This window comes from Oryza sativa, chromosome 1 (assembly GCF_034140825.1).
Source record: "Oryza sativa Japonica Group chromosome 1, ASM3414082v1".
In the NCBI taxonomy this organism is placed as follows: Eukaryota; Viridiplantae; Streptophyta; class Magnoliopsida; order Poales; family Poaceae; genus Oryza; species Oryza sativa.
In genome coordinates, this window is record NC_089035.1 from 27,825,327 (window position 1) to 27,837,911 (window position 12,585).

Consider the following 12,585-nt stretch of genomic DNA (forward strand, 5'->3'; position numbering starts at 1 on the left):
TTCTCTTTCATCCAAACAAAAGGAATATAGAATATGGAACCTGCTTCTTTCTCCTCTCGGTTGTGCACTGGTACCATTTTAAAGTTGGCACCTACAACCAACGAGATTTTGGTCGTGACGTTGGCCAGCTTTTGAGTTAGCTATGCATATGCATGCACCGAATTACAGTACAGCGCAGAAGGGATATATGCCCCACGAGAAGCTTCTCAAATGGTTACAATGGCAGAATTACACCTGACTAAGAAACCGAAGCCCAAACAAACAAACAGTTTGTCTGTGAGTCAGTTTAAATGACTAGCCTATAAACAAACTAGTGGCATATTCCTAACCTCACTAAAATTCTGTTGAAAGCAAACCTGCATATGTGTAAGGTCTATTTGGTAGAGTTCTAACTCCTAAATTTAGCTCTACGAGTTACATCTAGAGTAGAGTTGTGGAACAGTCTAAACTCAGCTTCACATCTCTAGTTCATTTTGTGAGAGTGCTCCACCTAGCTCCGCTCCCATTATAGATAAAGCTGAAAATATTAGGCTGAGCTCCAGCTCCAAGAGAGGTAGAGCTGAAGCTGAAGTTGTGCCAAACAGGCCTGTAATATTCGTGGGCTCTAGGATTTGAACTCTGGTGGGTAAAGTCATGCACCCACTACTTCACCACCATGGCTCCATACCACCATGCTTCCCCCTAATTAAAGGGATTATGGTTGCATACAAGAGAGGAATCACCCAGGGACTCACAGTAAGACCTGGTAAATCACATGAAGATGAAGATGCCTTTCAATTGTGTAGATTTGTACAATTACATGCTGTAGAAACAACATTGTTTGAATCAAACTGTAGAAACAACTTTACATGACAACGTTTTCTGAATTTGGTTCTGCTAAATCAAAGAACCACTTTCAAAGGAAAACTCATGATGAATTGCCATGAAACTACTAAGGCTGCTACAGGACATAAGTGAGGACATACAAAACCTGGACTAGCTAGCTGGTTGGTCGTCGGTTGCTGAAGTGGCCCGTTTCTCAGCAAGTAACTTCTCCAGGCGTTTCTTCAAATAAGCCTGCTTGAGTTTCTCTCTACGAGCAGCCTCCTGCTCTTGTCGTCGGGATTTCATTGTTGAAGCCTTCTGCCTTGCCTCACTTACTTCCTCATGAACCTCCCTGCAGAACATCATGGCACAAGTCAATAAAAGGCCTGAGACACAGTATTGTCGTAATGTTAACAGAACTACATAAGTGTCAATGTTGGAAGTTAAATGATAGTATCACTTGGTAGCTGATGACATAGTTGCACATCTAAATGTTCAGGAAAGAATTATTTGCCTTCGTATTTTACACATTAAGCTCTTGATGAAATGTTATTCCTTTTTACTGAAACTGGAAGGCCTTACATCGTGCCGATGAACACAGCTTGTAAAGATTTACAAACGGTCCTGATCACATGAAGAGATCTGGACTTAAGTATGTGAACTGTTTGGCGGCACAACACTGTTGTTAAGGATTACTACAATTGATTATGGCTATATGGGCATGCTAAAAAGAAATGTTGGTACACAGAAATGCACAAAATACCAACATTTTAGGAAGTAAATTCATGTTGAATGGTCTATGTAAGCATCAAATGACTAAAATGCAAGGACAACCAATTATGTTTTTGCTCTTCTTCAGTATCAGAGCAATACACTTATACGCATGCTTTGGAAATAAACGGGCGATAAATAGCAACTCAAAACACAAATAAATTCACTTGTGCCAAGTCCAGAGAAAACAGTACCTTACAAAGCGCTTGTGCTCATCTCTGTCAATAGTAGTGCCAGTTCGACCAAGGCCTACTGGTTTGGCACTTGACATAGAATCATCATTGTCATTTTCTGGTTCTGCCCTGTCAATAACACTCTGGCTCTCTGGTTGCCGAGGCTCATAGACATGATCGAAACTCTTTTGGAAAAAGTCAACACAATATTTTTCCTTGTCTTCTTCATCAGGTATCTCGCCTCTTGATAATTTTTCATACAATTCTGCCTTCTTTTCTAAGGCAGCATAACTTACTGAACCATCCTTCACAGCTTTTAGCTCCAACTTATCTCTGTTGCAAAAGCAAATATCAAAGTAGGAATTAGGCATTAGTGCTGGTCAAGAGCATGAGCAAGAGGGGAAAAAACACAGGTAGCATATTATGGACGTCATAATAAGCAAAATACGTAATCAACATTCTTAGAAATGCTACACTAGACAAATGCAAAGGGGAGAGTTAGCTGACGATGTGTAGAAATGCTGAATGAGAAAAGGAAATTCTTCTTAAGAGCCATTGCGGTCAGGATATCAGATGATTGGTCTGAGCAAGATGGAAGGAACATCAAATAGTAACATCTAGCCGTAATTGTTCTTTGATCATATCCATTGTTAATTTCCACTAGTGAACAAAAGCTGTGTCTTTATGGAGAAATGACCAATGTAGCAGAAGTACAGGCAACGGGCCCTACATTTGTTACCAGCTGTACAATTGCTAAAAGGTACACTATCTAAAATTGTTTTACCTAATCAAATTCCATGACATCCAATACAAAGAAGCATAAAAACATTGATCTCCAATATGAACCAGTTACTGATATTGTTCTGAAGTAATTCCAGCTTGCTGCCTTGTATGATAGGCAAGTCACATAACCTAGATTTATAAGCCCAAACCAAATCTAGTCATGTTGCAAAGGGGATTATTCATTTTGTTCAGCAAAGAACGATGAGGATTAACTACAGATTGCAACTAAAGTATTCCGTTCATCCTCCTACTACTAGATCATATGAACAATAACCATTTCAAGGCATCTAATACCTAGCAAAGGGCAGCAATTGGGACTGATTCGTCAATTCCCCGGATAATCAGGTCGATGAGAAGTAGTAAGGAGACGTACTTGTGGGCGCGGGCATCGACGCCGGAATTCTTCGCGCCGAGGGGGTCACCAGGAGCGGCGCGCTTCTTGGCCCGGCGGAACTCGCCCGAGGCAGCAGCCGCCGCGGCGGCGTCGTGGGCGGTGGGCTTGCGGGCCTCCTCCTGGGTGCGGTAGAGCTGCGCCTTGAGGTCGAGGATGGACGCGGCGCCGACCCCCTCGATGGCCTTGTGCTTCTTCGGCATCACCGCCGACTCCGTCAGCCACCCCAGCGACTCCATCCGCCGCTCCCTCGTCGCGCCCCCCTGCTTCCCGGGCTCCTGCTCCTGCGCCCTCTGCGCGGCATCCGTGTCCTTTGCCGAAGCCGAAGGCCCGCTCTCTCCCGGCGACGACATCGCGGCGGCGGCGGCGGCTCGGGGAGGGATCGGTCGCCGCCGACTCGCCGGTGGGGAAGAAGAGGAAAGGAGAGGGGAGGTCGGCGACTCGGCGAAGTGGGCTGGGCTGGAGTTTGTACTCGTTTTGATGGGCCTCTTCCACGAGATGCGGCCCAAGTCGCTGGCTCAGTGGGCCCGGCCTCTCAGTGGCACGGAGCTCAAACATGTGGTGCGCGCAGCGCGGCTTCCCTCTCCTCTCCTCTTGTGGTTGGAACCGTGAAGGCCGGTGACGCAAGCTCGCTCGCCACGAAAAAAACGGGAAAAGGGAATTGAAATCGAATTTTTGTTTTTGCCACGACCGACTTTCCAGCGAAGTCGAGGAAGAGGAGGAGGAGAGGGTGAGCCATGGCGTGCAGCTTCCCGCCTTCGTCCGCCACGAGGCTCCAGGCCGTGGACGCGGCGGCCGTGAGGAGCAGCAGGGTGCCGCCTAGGGCGGCGACCGTATCCCCGGTGCAGAGATCGCTGGGCGCCGGCTGCAAGGCCGCGGCTGCCGCCCGGCAGGAAGGCGCGACGCAGGACCCCGCCATCTCAGGTACACCGTACACCTCCTCGACTTCGATAGTTACCTCTGGATTCTCATATGTGTAGGATTGAAATGTCCTCTAGGAAAATGTCCAGAGAAGATGTGAAGATCTGGCATGTAAGCTAGCCTAACTACTAATAATTAGTAGTCCACGAACTGCTTCAGTGTCTCTGCAGTCTGCACTTGTATGCTCAATCAGAGTTATTTTGCAACGTGTAAATTGTGTTCGAAAAGACGCCAATGAGGAGTCGGCAGGGATTTCTAGATATAGTACTCAAAAGAATCGTCACAATACACCTGGACAATTAGAATTAAGAAAATTTTGTCGTGTTCGTGTAGTCATACCACTCTAGCTTGTGCAATTCGGTACATAGACAGACATGGTGTGAATTCAATTGCGAAACGATTCTAATCTCTCGACCATAAATTTCAGAAGTACTGTAGTATCATTGAGTTGTGTTAAGCTGTCAGAGGTTTTTATTTTCGAAGAAAGTCTGTCAGGGATTTGAAGTATTTTTTGTCTTTAATTTTTTTAGAGCAATGCCCAGGCCCCCCATTTCTATTAGCATAAATGTAGCTACATAGTCCAGGGATTTGAAGTATGGGTACTACAATATATTATTAGTTCATTTTGTTGCATTGAAGTATTGAACATATAGCCTACTTGTTCCCATGAAGCTACTTTTGTTGCCAAATGGCTTAACATTGACACATTTTGTTCTGAAGTTTCTTCGGCGCGCACCCAGTTGGATCTCCTGGAGCAGCTGACAACCCCTACATCTGATGGCATTGGTATGTGCCACACAAAACCTGCAATTCTGCGTTGTTCTTTCTCATTCATGTCCCAAAATTAGCATATGTGGCAACTAATCACAATGGCTCATCAGGCGTGGAGAACGGTGCTCCTACAGAACCCCGTGTGCAAACTACTATTCGTGAGCAACTTTCAGCGGTTATCGGTGACAGGGACGGTGAGTACACCCTCCCGTTGGGCAAGAAGCTCAAGGAAGGTCTGAAGAAACTCAACTCCCTGACCGTCTCCCAGAGGAGGAACATCAAGAGGCAGGCCCTGCTCACCAAGGTCAGTGGACGGAATGACTCAGTGTTCTTCGCCACCGTTGGCGCATTTGTCCTAGTGCCGCCATTGGCCATCTTAGCTATTGCAGTCCTGACTGGTTATGTGCAGCTCTTGCCGTGAATATATATGAAGGTGTGTGTTTTTTAGTACTCATCTTCAGACCTTTAATATATAGGAACATACTTTTGCTCTGCAAGAGAAACTGTATATATATATGGTCAGATTTGTATATGGGTAAGTAGGTTTGGTCCATTTTGATCTGCTTGCTACGGTATATGTGATGCTGTAACTTGTAAGAATTTGATGTGCCATAAATCTAGCACAAGGGAGCATCGATAGAATGGATCTAAACACGACGATAATGATGTTCTGAAACTGAAACAATCGTATGATGTTATACAGAGATTCAACTTGCATACTTGCATATAGATTTACAAAATAATATATGTGCTATAATTTCATATTTGTAATCATTTTAGAATTGGCATGGGAAAGTGTTGCACTGTTGCTTCTACTGACCCTGCAAACTTGAAAAAAAAAACGTCTGCAAAAAGAACGTAAATAGTAGTAGACAATAATTTCTTGCCTGAGAAATATAAATGTTGCATATCTGTACTTTTTCACAAACAGTACAAACGGTGGTTTGTAACAAAATCTTAAATGCACAGCACAAGATACAGCACCAGAGGGCTCCATAATCCTCTTCAATCTCAATAAAGTATAGAACTGTACAGTGTTCAAGGCACACCTCTCAAACCAACAAATTACCAAACCATTGAGCAGCATTACCATCTTTCTCAGCAAACTTTACAGCACCTGCCCTCCTAAGTTGTCTTTTCATTTGGGCATCTCACTCTTGCACCATACCCAATTCCTTCCGAAGAGTTGTCGGATAGGTTTTGCGATTGTCGGTAGGTCTTAGCTGCTCGATAGGGGCATTTCCTTGCTTCATCATGTAGCTCCATCTGTCTATCAAGAGGTAGAAGAAAAGCAGTAAGGAGAGCTCGAAAGTAAGGAGGCCGGTCCAAAGCTTCACACTCTTTGTGGTTCTCTCATGGTATGTGTGAAGGCCAATGTAGACATTTGTAATGCCAGTTGCGCAAATTGCGATGCCAAGAAGCCAGTGGAGGAAGTACCACAAGCTCCTTACCTTAACACCTCTGCAGAAACACAAAAAGGATAAATCCTAGAGACAAAACTTTGTAAGAATCATGAGAAAGTAGTTTTCTTCTACCTTTCTGGTCTGAAGAAACCGATAAGCGGCTGGAGCCACATGAATCCATACAATGCTAATCCTACTCTCTGGTGACTGTTACTGAATGAATTCTCAAAGTTCATTAGTGAAAGAGCCGCACCGCCGGTAGCAAGAAGGACAGCTGCAATCTGCAAACTCAATCAGACACAATATTATCTGGTGTTCTATAAAATAACAAGAAAAGGGAACATTTTAAACTTTAAAGCAAAGCTGTTATGTCCTGTAGAAGGTGCAGACCTGAGAAATGACATGGCAATAGAAAAGGACTCTGATGCTCCTGCCGCTTTTAGATTTGCTTGACATTCTGGCTAGTATTATCCCTACAGGCATCAAGAAACCAAAAGAAGACCAGTGGAACAATGCATGCATCTTGAGTTGAAATAATACTTTGGGTGTCATCTGCAAGAAACGTAATTGTTGCAATCAGCAAGCTAACAAATTTTTTACCAAAACAATTAAAAGAAACACTTAAGACTTATTCCCTGAATATAATTGAGAACTAGTACAAATTAGAATGTGATTGAGAAATCTTGGATGCAAGAAAAATATTGATACCTCCAAAGTACGTCCGGTCTTGTTGTGGCTTTGATTGAGATTCGCTGTGGAGTTTGATGAGCCATCAGACGGCGCAAGAAGCGACAGAAGTAGAGAACTTATGAACAGAAAGAACAGTCTCTTTCTTGCAGATACAAACATTTTGCTAGTCAATTCAGCCACTCCTAGAACATAAAAGTCACCAAGAGTTCCTCAAAAACGAACCCTCAAATCAAGCCTTGGCAGTGAAATTAACTGCTAAACTGAAGAAGGGCAACCACACACAATGCAGTCCTCGGACTGAACAATGGCAGGAGAAGAGAGGCTGCAAATCCGTATGAATCCCCTCTCCTTCACTCACTCACCTCACCTCATGCTACCTCAAAGGCATCCTTTCTTCCTCTCTGCCAAGATTCTCACTGCCACAGAATCCCAAGAACATGAAAGAGAAACCTGCCTGAACTCTGAACTAAAGAACCAAAAATCGCCTTCTGAAATCTCTCCTCACAATGCGGTGGCTACCAGTCCCAGGAGAGACGAAGATGGCGAACAACCTTTGTAGCCAACCAATGGGAACGATCTAATGATCTATATCAAGCAACGAGGGCTCAGTTGGTGTGCCGGTGTCGCCGCGTGTGGCCCGTGGGGGAGATTTTGATATGAGCACAGCAGCGAAAGCTCCTGCAAATATACTACGGGGGTGGACTTTGCGCTGCTGCGTGTGGGAACCGGGGGTGGTGATCATACTGATGAAATGAGAGGCGCTTTTGGGCGCATTTCGCCGAGCTTTTGCCGCTCCGTGGATGGCGTGATGATGGCTGTGGTAGGCCGGCCGCGCCGGGAAGGTGAGAGAGAGAGAGAGGAGCTCATGTTAGTGGAGAAGGGTCGTAAAATTTAGTTGGAGATTAGTCTTTTGGTTCTCCTCTGTACTCTATCCCCTTGCTTCGTCTTTTTGGCCTGTTTTGTACGTACATTTATTTCTTCTTAATACAAAGATGCGCTTCTTGCGTATTAAAAAAAAATAAAGAGAGAGAGAGAGAGAGAGGCTTTTGCTGTGGTGGTTCGGTGCGGTGCGGTGCGGTGAGCAACGGTTTGCTGCTCTAAGCTAGCTACGCGCGAAGTTGTGCTTCCAGCTGAAACGCAAAAGCAGAGAGTCATCAAACGTTTGGTTCTGGAGTGCCGGCCAGGTGTCTGGGGTAGCAGAAATTCGCTTTTTAACATTTTTCATGGTATTCTATTACCAACATTATCACTAGTAAAAGTGACCTCAACATTCTACTACTAGTAATTGGAGTGATATCATAAATATATACGATCCATTGGATTTCTACAATTTAGATTGATTTCTATAGCAATAAATATCATTGTAAATCATCTCGTTGTAGAAATGATAGAACTCATCTTTTCAAATTTAATGGAACACTTTTTTACTCCCCAAGCAGTATAAAATGGGAAATAGAACACCTTTTTTTTAGAGAATGGTATTTTTACCCAGCCTCTATATCCAACCAGATATATAAAGTTTTTTTAAAAAAAATTAGGAACTTAGCCTATCAAATAGGGAACTTAGCCCTCAAATAACTCAATCTGAAATTCACTCCTATGAAAATTTAAACTCGGAACCTTGTGTGCTACTCAGGCCACTGCAACCACTAGGCTACACCGCTACATGCCCTTTCACATAAATAGAACACATTTCACAATGTATTTGGTGTTGCCTTCTCACCAACTCTCTGTCTGCATGTTTGATGCTTCAATAAATCCATGTATGGCTTTTGCCAAGATACCTCCTGGCTAGCTACGGAGTAGCTTTCATTTTGATCCGTGTGATTTTTGGCTGCAAAGGGAAAGATGAAAAGATTGATAGGGCTGGGAGATTTGCATGGCGTATGAAGCCGCAAAGCTACTAGCAAGTCGTTGCTAATGGAAGTTCAGTTAACGAGTCCATGTCAAGAGCCCTACTCTGACTGTCTCATTCTTCTCTTTCTTTCTTTTTTGAGAACTTCGTTCTTCTCTTCCTGGAGGATTTTTGCATCTAACTATCGCTCGCAGTTGTTCATTTTTGGAGCTCAATGTTTTTACTTGTAAAACCATATGATCATTGGTTACGTTTCTTGACGCTGCAGTGGTCGAGTGAGTATTATGACGAGTGGAGTTTTACTGTGTGAAGTGGTGACGGTATATATGTATGTCAAGATGGTGTGCATATGTGATAGTGATGCATCAAAAAAAGTGATGCGTGTAAATGTAATCATGCCTTAACAGAACTAACCGTTTTGTGACCAAATGAGCTGATTGTCCGTAACGGTTACTCATCGTAGGCAGATCAATTGCGGATGGAGTGTGAAATTAGTTGGTGTATGCTGGTGCCTGCAATTCCGCGAGTGAAAGATTTGCACTTCCTTTTTTTTTTTTTCAGAACCATTACTTTCTGAATAATGAAGGAATCCACAAGATCAGAGATAACGTTAAGTTGTTAGTTAATGTTTACATCAAACTGTCTATGCCGCGCTTTTACTCTAAAAAAAGTTAAAGTTTGCTATGATGGGTTTATAGAAAGAGCTAGATAAAGTGCTTAAGAACAGCAATTAGGCGACAAGGCTTATAATGACTGGCCATTTTTATACTCCCAAATACAATCATTTCTCCCAGCTTTGCCTAACGTTAAGTAGCCAAGGCAGAATCAGACATGGGAGACTACCGATAATTGACAAGATAATGTTGTACAAATCTCCAACTCAAACGTCACACGCTGGCAAAATTATATACTCGCAAAGCATGCATACTGAAACGCCGGCCTCCCAAATGGCATACATGCTATGAGTTGTATACTTGGGAGTTTGGAAGGCAGCAGTCTCACTCATTAGATCCTGGTCTAATGCTCAGTTTGTCCATGGATCCATGCATGGCCAGTGAAAGACCAGTGAAAAAGGTTGAGCAGTTCAATGCATTGCAGCCTTTGGTCTCCATGCCACCATTATATGGTTCTTCTCCTCTGTAAGGTGTAAAGTTCAGTCAATCCCATGATGCTTTAGCCCTTGTTTAGTTTCAAACTTTTTTTTTAAAACTTCCAACTTTTTCATCACATCAAAACTTTCCTACACACACAAACTTCCAGCTTTTCCATCACATCAAAACTTTCCTACACACACAAACTTCCAACTTTTCCATCACATCATTCCAATTTCAACCAAACTTTCAATTTTGGCGTGAACTAAACACACCTAAGATAATGAGTCCTATATTGTTTGTATGTTCCATTTCATCTCTGCATGCAGTGATAAAACTGGCTTTTTCACAAGTCAATGGTAAAAGCTCATTTCACAAGTTATGCAGATGTGTAGGCAGAGCATTTGATCTTGGTCTGCACATTTCTTTCACTTTAGCAGTGAGCAACACTAAATCCCAAAAAGCTTGAACATTTTTTAAAAAGTTAGCACTACATACAGAGCCCTAATGCCACAACTCTGAATCTTGTTAGTACCAGAGAACACTACAACTTACATACAGTTGGATTTGAGACCAACATATCGCTCCAAGAATACGATATGCAACGTATTTTCCAATCTTGCATTGTGGTACACACAAACTAGGACAATTGAGACCAACATGTTGTTGCAGAAAACTGATACAGTTCAGCCCAACAAGCTGTTGCAAGCACTGATAGTCTGAATGTCTGATACACGGACGGTTGCTGCAGCTTGATCACCAACTTACTTTCTTAGAATATAAGGGAGTCGGTAGCTAGCTATATAGCTAGATCATGAAAATGCATTTCATTTGAAGCGTAATGATGCTCGCCATCCGCTTTCCAACAACCGCAATTCACCAATGATCGCCACTGGAAATCGGTTCATGTTGGGTCCAGGATTAGAATAAACTGCTGAGACCCATTAGTGCCCTCTGATTAGGATTGTGGATTAGCAGTTTTTATCTTATGAATAATAGAGATTTGTAAGATGCTTCGAAATATTTCTTTTTTTTTTGTTAAACTGTGATGCTGATTTTGCGATGACATGTATAATTGTATATGCTAGTGCCCATACAGGTCCCCCACAGTTTCTGTCCAATTGATGTGCTTCCATAGGCACTGCATTCTGCATTTATGTTAATCTGAAGACATGCAACATGCTTGTCCTCTTTTATCCTTGTTTCAGTGATCAGAATATCGGATGAGCTGGTGAATTTTCATGTATGTTGCACCTAATAAGTTTCAAGAGAATGATTACAAAAGTTTGTTACAAAAAAGTGCTTTCCTGACCCCTGCACAAACTCTGTCATTTCAGTGTTTCTTTTTTTAGATAATAGTATAAGCACAACATGCAATGTTAAGTGTATCTTTTCCACTAAGTGACAACAGATCCGTTTTAAAAGAAGAATGATCAGTTTAGCTTTATCTGTACACAAAGAAAAAGGGAGGCAAATAACACCAGAGACAATTGTTAGAGGGCTCTTTATAAATCTGTTTGCAAATTGCAGTTGCTTTGCAAAACGATCATACCAACTATGCTCGCTAGAACCTCGGTTATCTTTCGGATTTGCTGCTGAAATTTCATGTTTGTGAGCCCAATCTGAATATATCTACATTCTAAGACAAATGGTCAGTGAAGTTCACTGAACTTGGAAGTTGTAACTGTACATGCTGCCAGAATTGAAGTGAAGCAAAAAAAAAAATCAATTCTTCAGGTAGCCAAGATGCTTGCTTTGCAAGTCCAATAGGTTGAGATAAAGACATTTTAGTTGCTGGTGTATTTCTTCTTTATTTTTGTAATTGCACCAGTTGGCCTTTTGATCTGCATGTCTTCAAACAATTTGATATGGTAACAACCGCTGCTTAATTTGAAGCGGATGAAAATGGCACCAGCGGAGGTTTGTAGCATCGACGCACTATGGGCGGTGGCGACTAGACGATTTCCACTCGCCTAATATGACGGTTTCAGGAGAGGTGTTGGAAAGGAGGGATGTGCCGAGGTCGTAGGGTTTTCTTTTTATGGTTGTATGTTTTCTTTGTTAAGGTATGAGTCTAAGTGCTTTTATATCCTTTTATTTGTGTATATCCTTTGTGGATATTGAGGCTGAATTAATGAAAATCCATTATTAAAAAACAACCGCAACTTAATTTTCTCCAAGTGAAGGAAAATAAAAGGGCATTCTTATGCCCAATGATGGCTGTAAATAAAACACTACTTGCAGACTAAACCTAAATGATTGAATTACCACTCAGGATTTAATTATGTTGATGCGAGTAGTATATGGTTTATTTTTTTTAGAGAAGGGTATTTTTTTTAACCAGCATTTACATCCAACTGGATATATGCGGCCTTTTTAAATTAGGAACTTAGCCTATCAAATAGAAACTTAGCCTCAAATAACCCAATCTGAAATTCGCTTCTATGGAGATTTAAACTCAGGACCTTGGGGTGCTACTCAGGTCACTGTAATCACTAGGCTACATATGTATATGGTTCATATACACATATACTACGTCTTCTCGGGAGAATATTTTATTTGTACATTTCGCAAAAAAACTAAACTCACACATATATGAGTATATCATAACACTATCACGGTTAGCTACCTCTAGTTTTGATATCAATGTCGCATAACATGCTTCTAGTTCTAACTTATCAAAAGAGATAGTTCAGACATACTTTGCAGTTAAAAAACAATGTGATGCCATCTGTAATTAAGGTCGTATCATGATACCGTACGTTCATTAAACTTCTTTAAGATTGATCAGTCAATTATAGTTTAGGCATGAATGGGGAAAAAGTGAAGGATGAAGCGAGTATAGTATCCATGAAAGTTGTTCTCCCCTTTGCTTGCATATGGACCCAAAACTAGAGATGCTCTACAAAATCAGAATACTGTTTCCATTCCC

At 42.1% G+C, this 12,585-nt stretch overlaps 3 protein-coding genes across 4 annotated transcripts; 1 reads left to right on the forward strand and 2 right to left on the reverse strand.

Annotated features, from left to right (window-relative positions):
• Positions 1-162: 162 nt before the first annotated feature.
• Positions 163-3,360, reverse strand: LOC4326861 (uncharacterized protein At4g18257). Of its 2 annotated transcripts, XM_015764600.3 has the most exons (4): positions 2,905-3,360; positions 1,770-2,081; positions 971-1,156; positions 163-742 (listed from the first exon to the last, which is right to left on the reverse strand). In XM_015764600.3, exons 1-3 carry the CDS (start codon positions 3,273-3,275, stop codon positions 976-978), a joined length of 864 nt encoding a protein of 287 aa, XP_015620086.1. In that variant the 5' UTR covers positions 3,276-3,360; the 3' UTR covers positions 163-742; positions 971-975. The 2 variants fall into 2 exon arrangements, with proteins under 2 accessions (XP_015620086.1, XP_025875640.1); XM_026019855.2 differs by lacking the exon at positions 163-742 and having other exon boundaries at positions 751-1,156.
• Positions 3,361-3,605: 245 nt separating this feature from the next.
• LOC4326862 (uncharacterized) lies at positions 3,606-5,290 on the forward strand. Its single transcript, XM_015764620.3, has 3 exons — positions 3,606-3,846; positions 4,564-4,629; positions 4,725-5,290. Exons 1-3 carry the CDS (start codon positions 3,660-3,662, stop codon positions 5,033-5,035), a joined length of 564 nt encoding a protein of 187 aa, XP_015620106.1. The 5' UTR covers positions 3,606-3,659; the 3' UTR covers positions 5,036-5,290.
• A 183-nt stretch (positions 5,291-5,473) lies between these two features.
• LOC4326863 (cytochrome b561 domain-containing protein At2g30890) lies at positions 5,474-7,591 on the reverse strand. The gene is made up of 4 exons (XM_015764613.3): positions 6,726-7,591; positions 6,408-6,569; positions 6,150-6,298; positions 5,474-6,075 (listed from the first exon to the last, which is right to left on the reverse strand). The coding sequence occupies exons 1-4, from the start codon at positions 6,864-6,866 to the stop codon at positions 5,766-5,768; spliced, it is 762 nt and encodes a 253-aa protein (XP_015620099.1). The 5' UTR covers positions 6,867-7,591; the 3' UTR covers positions 5,474-5,765.
• Positions 7,592-12,585: the final 4,994 nt, after the last annotated feature.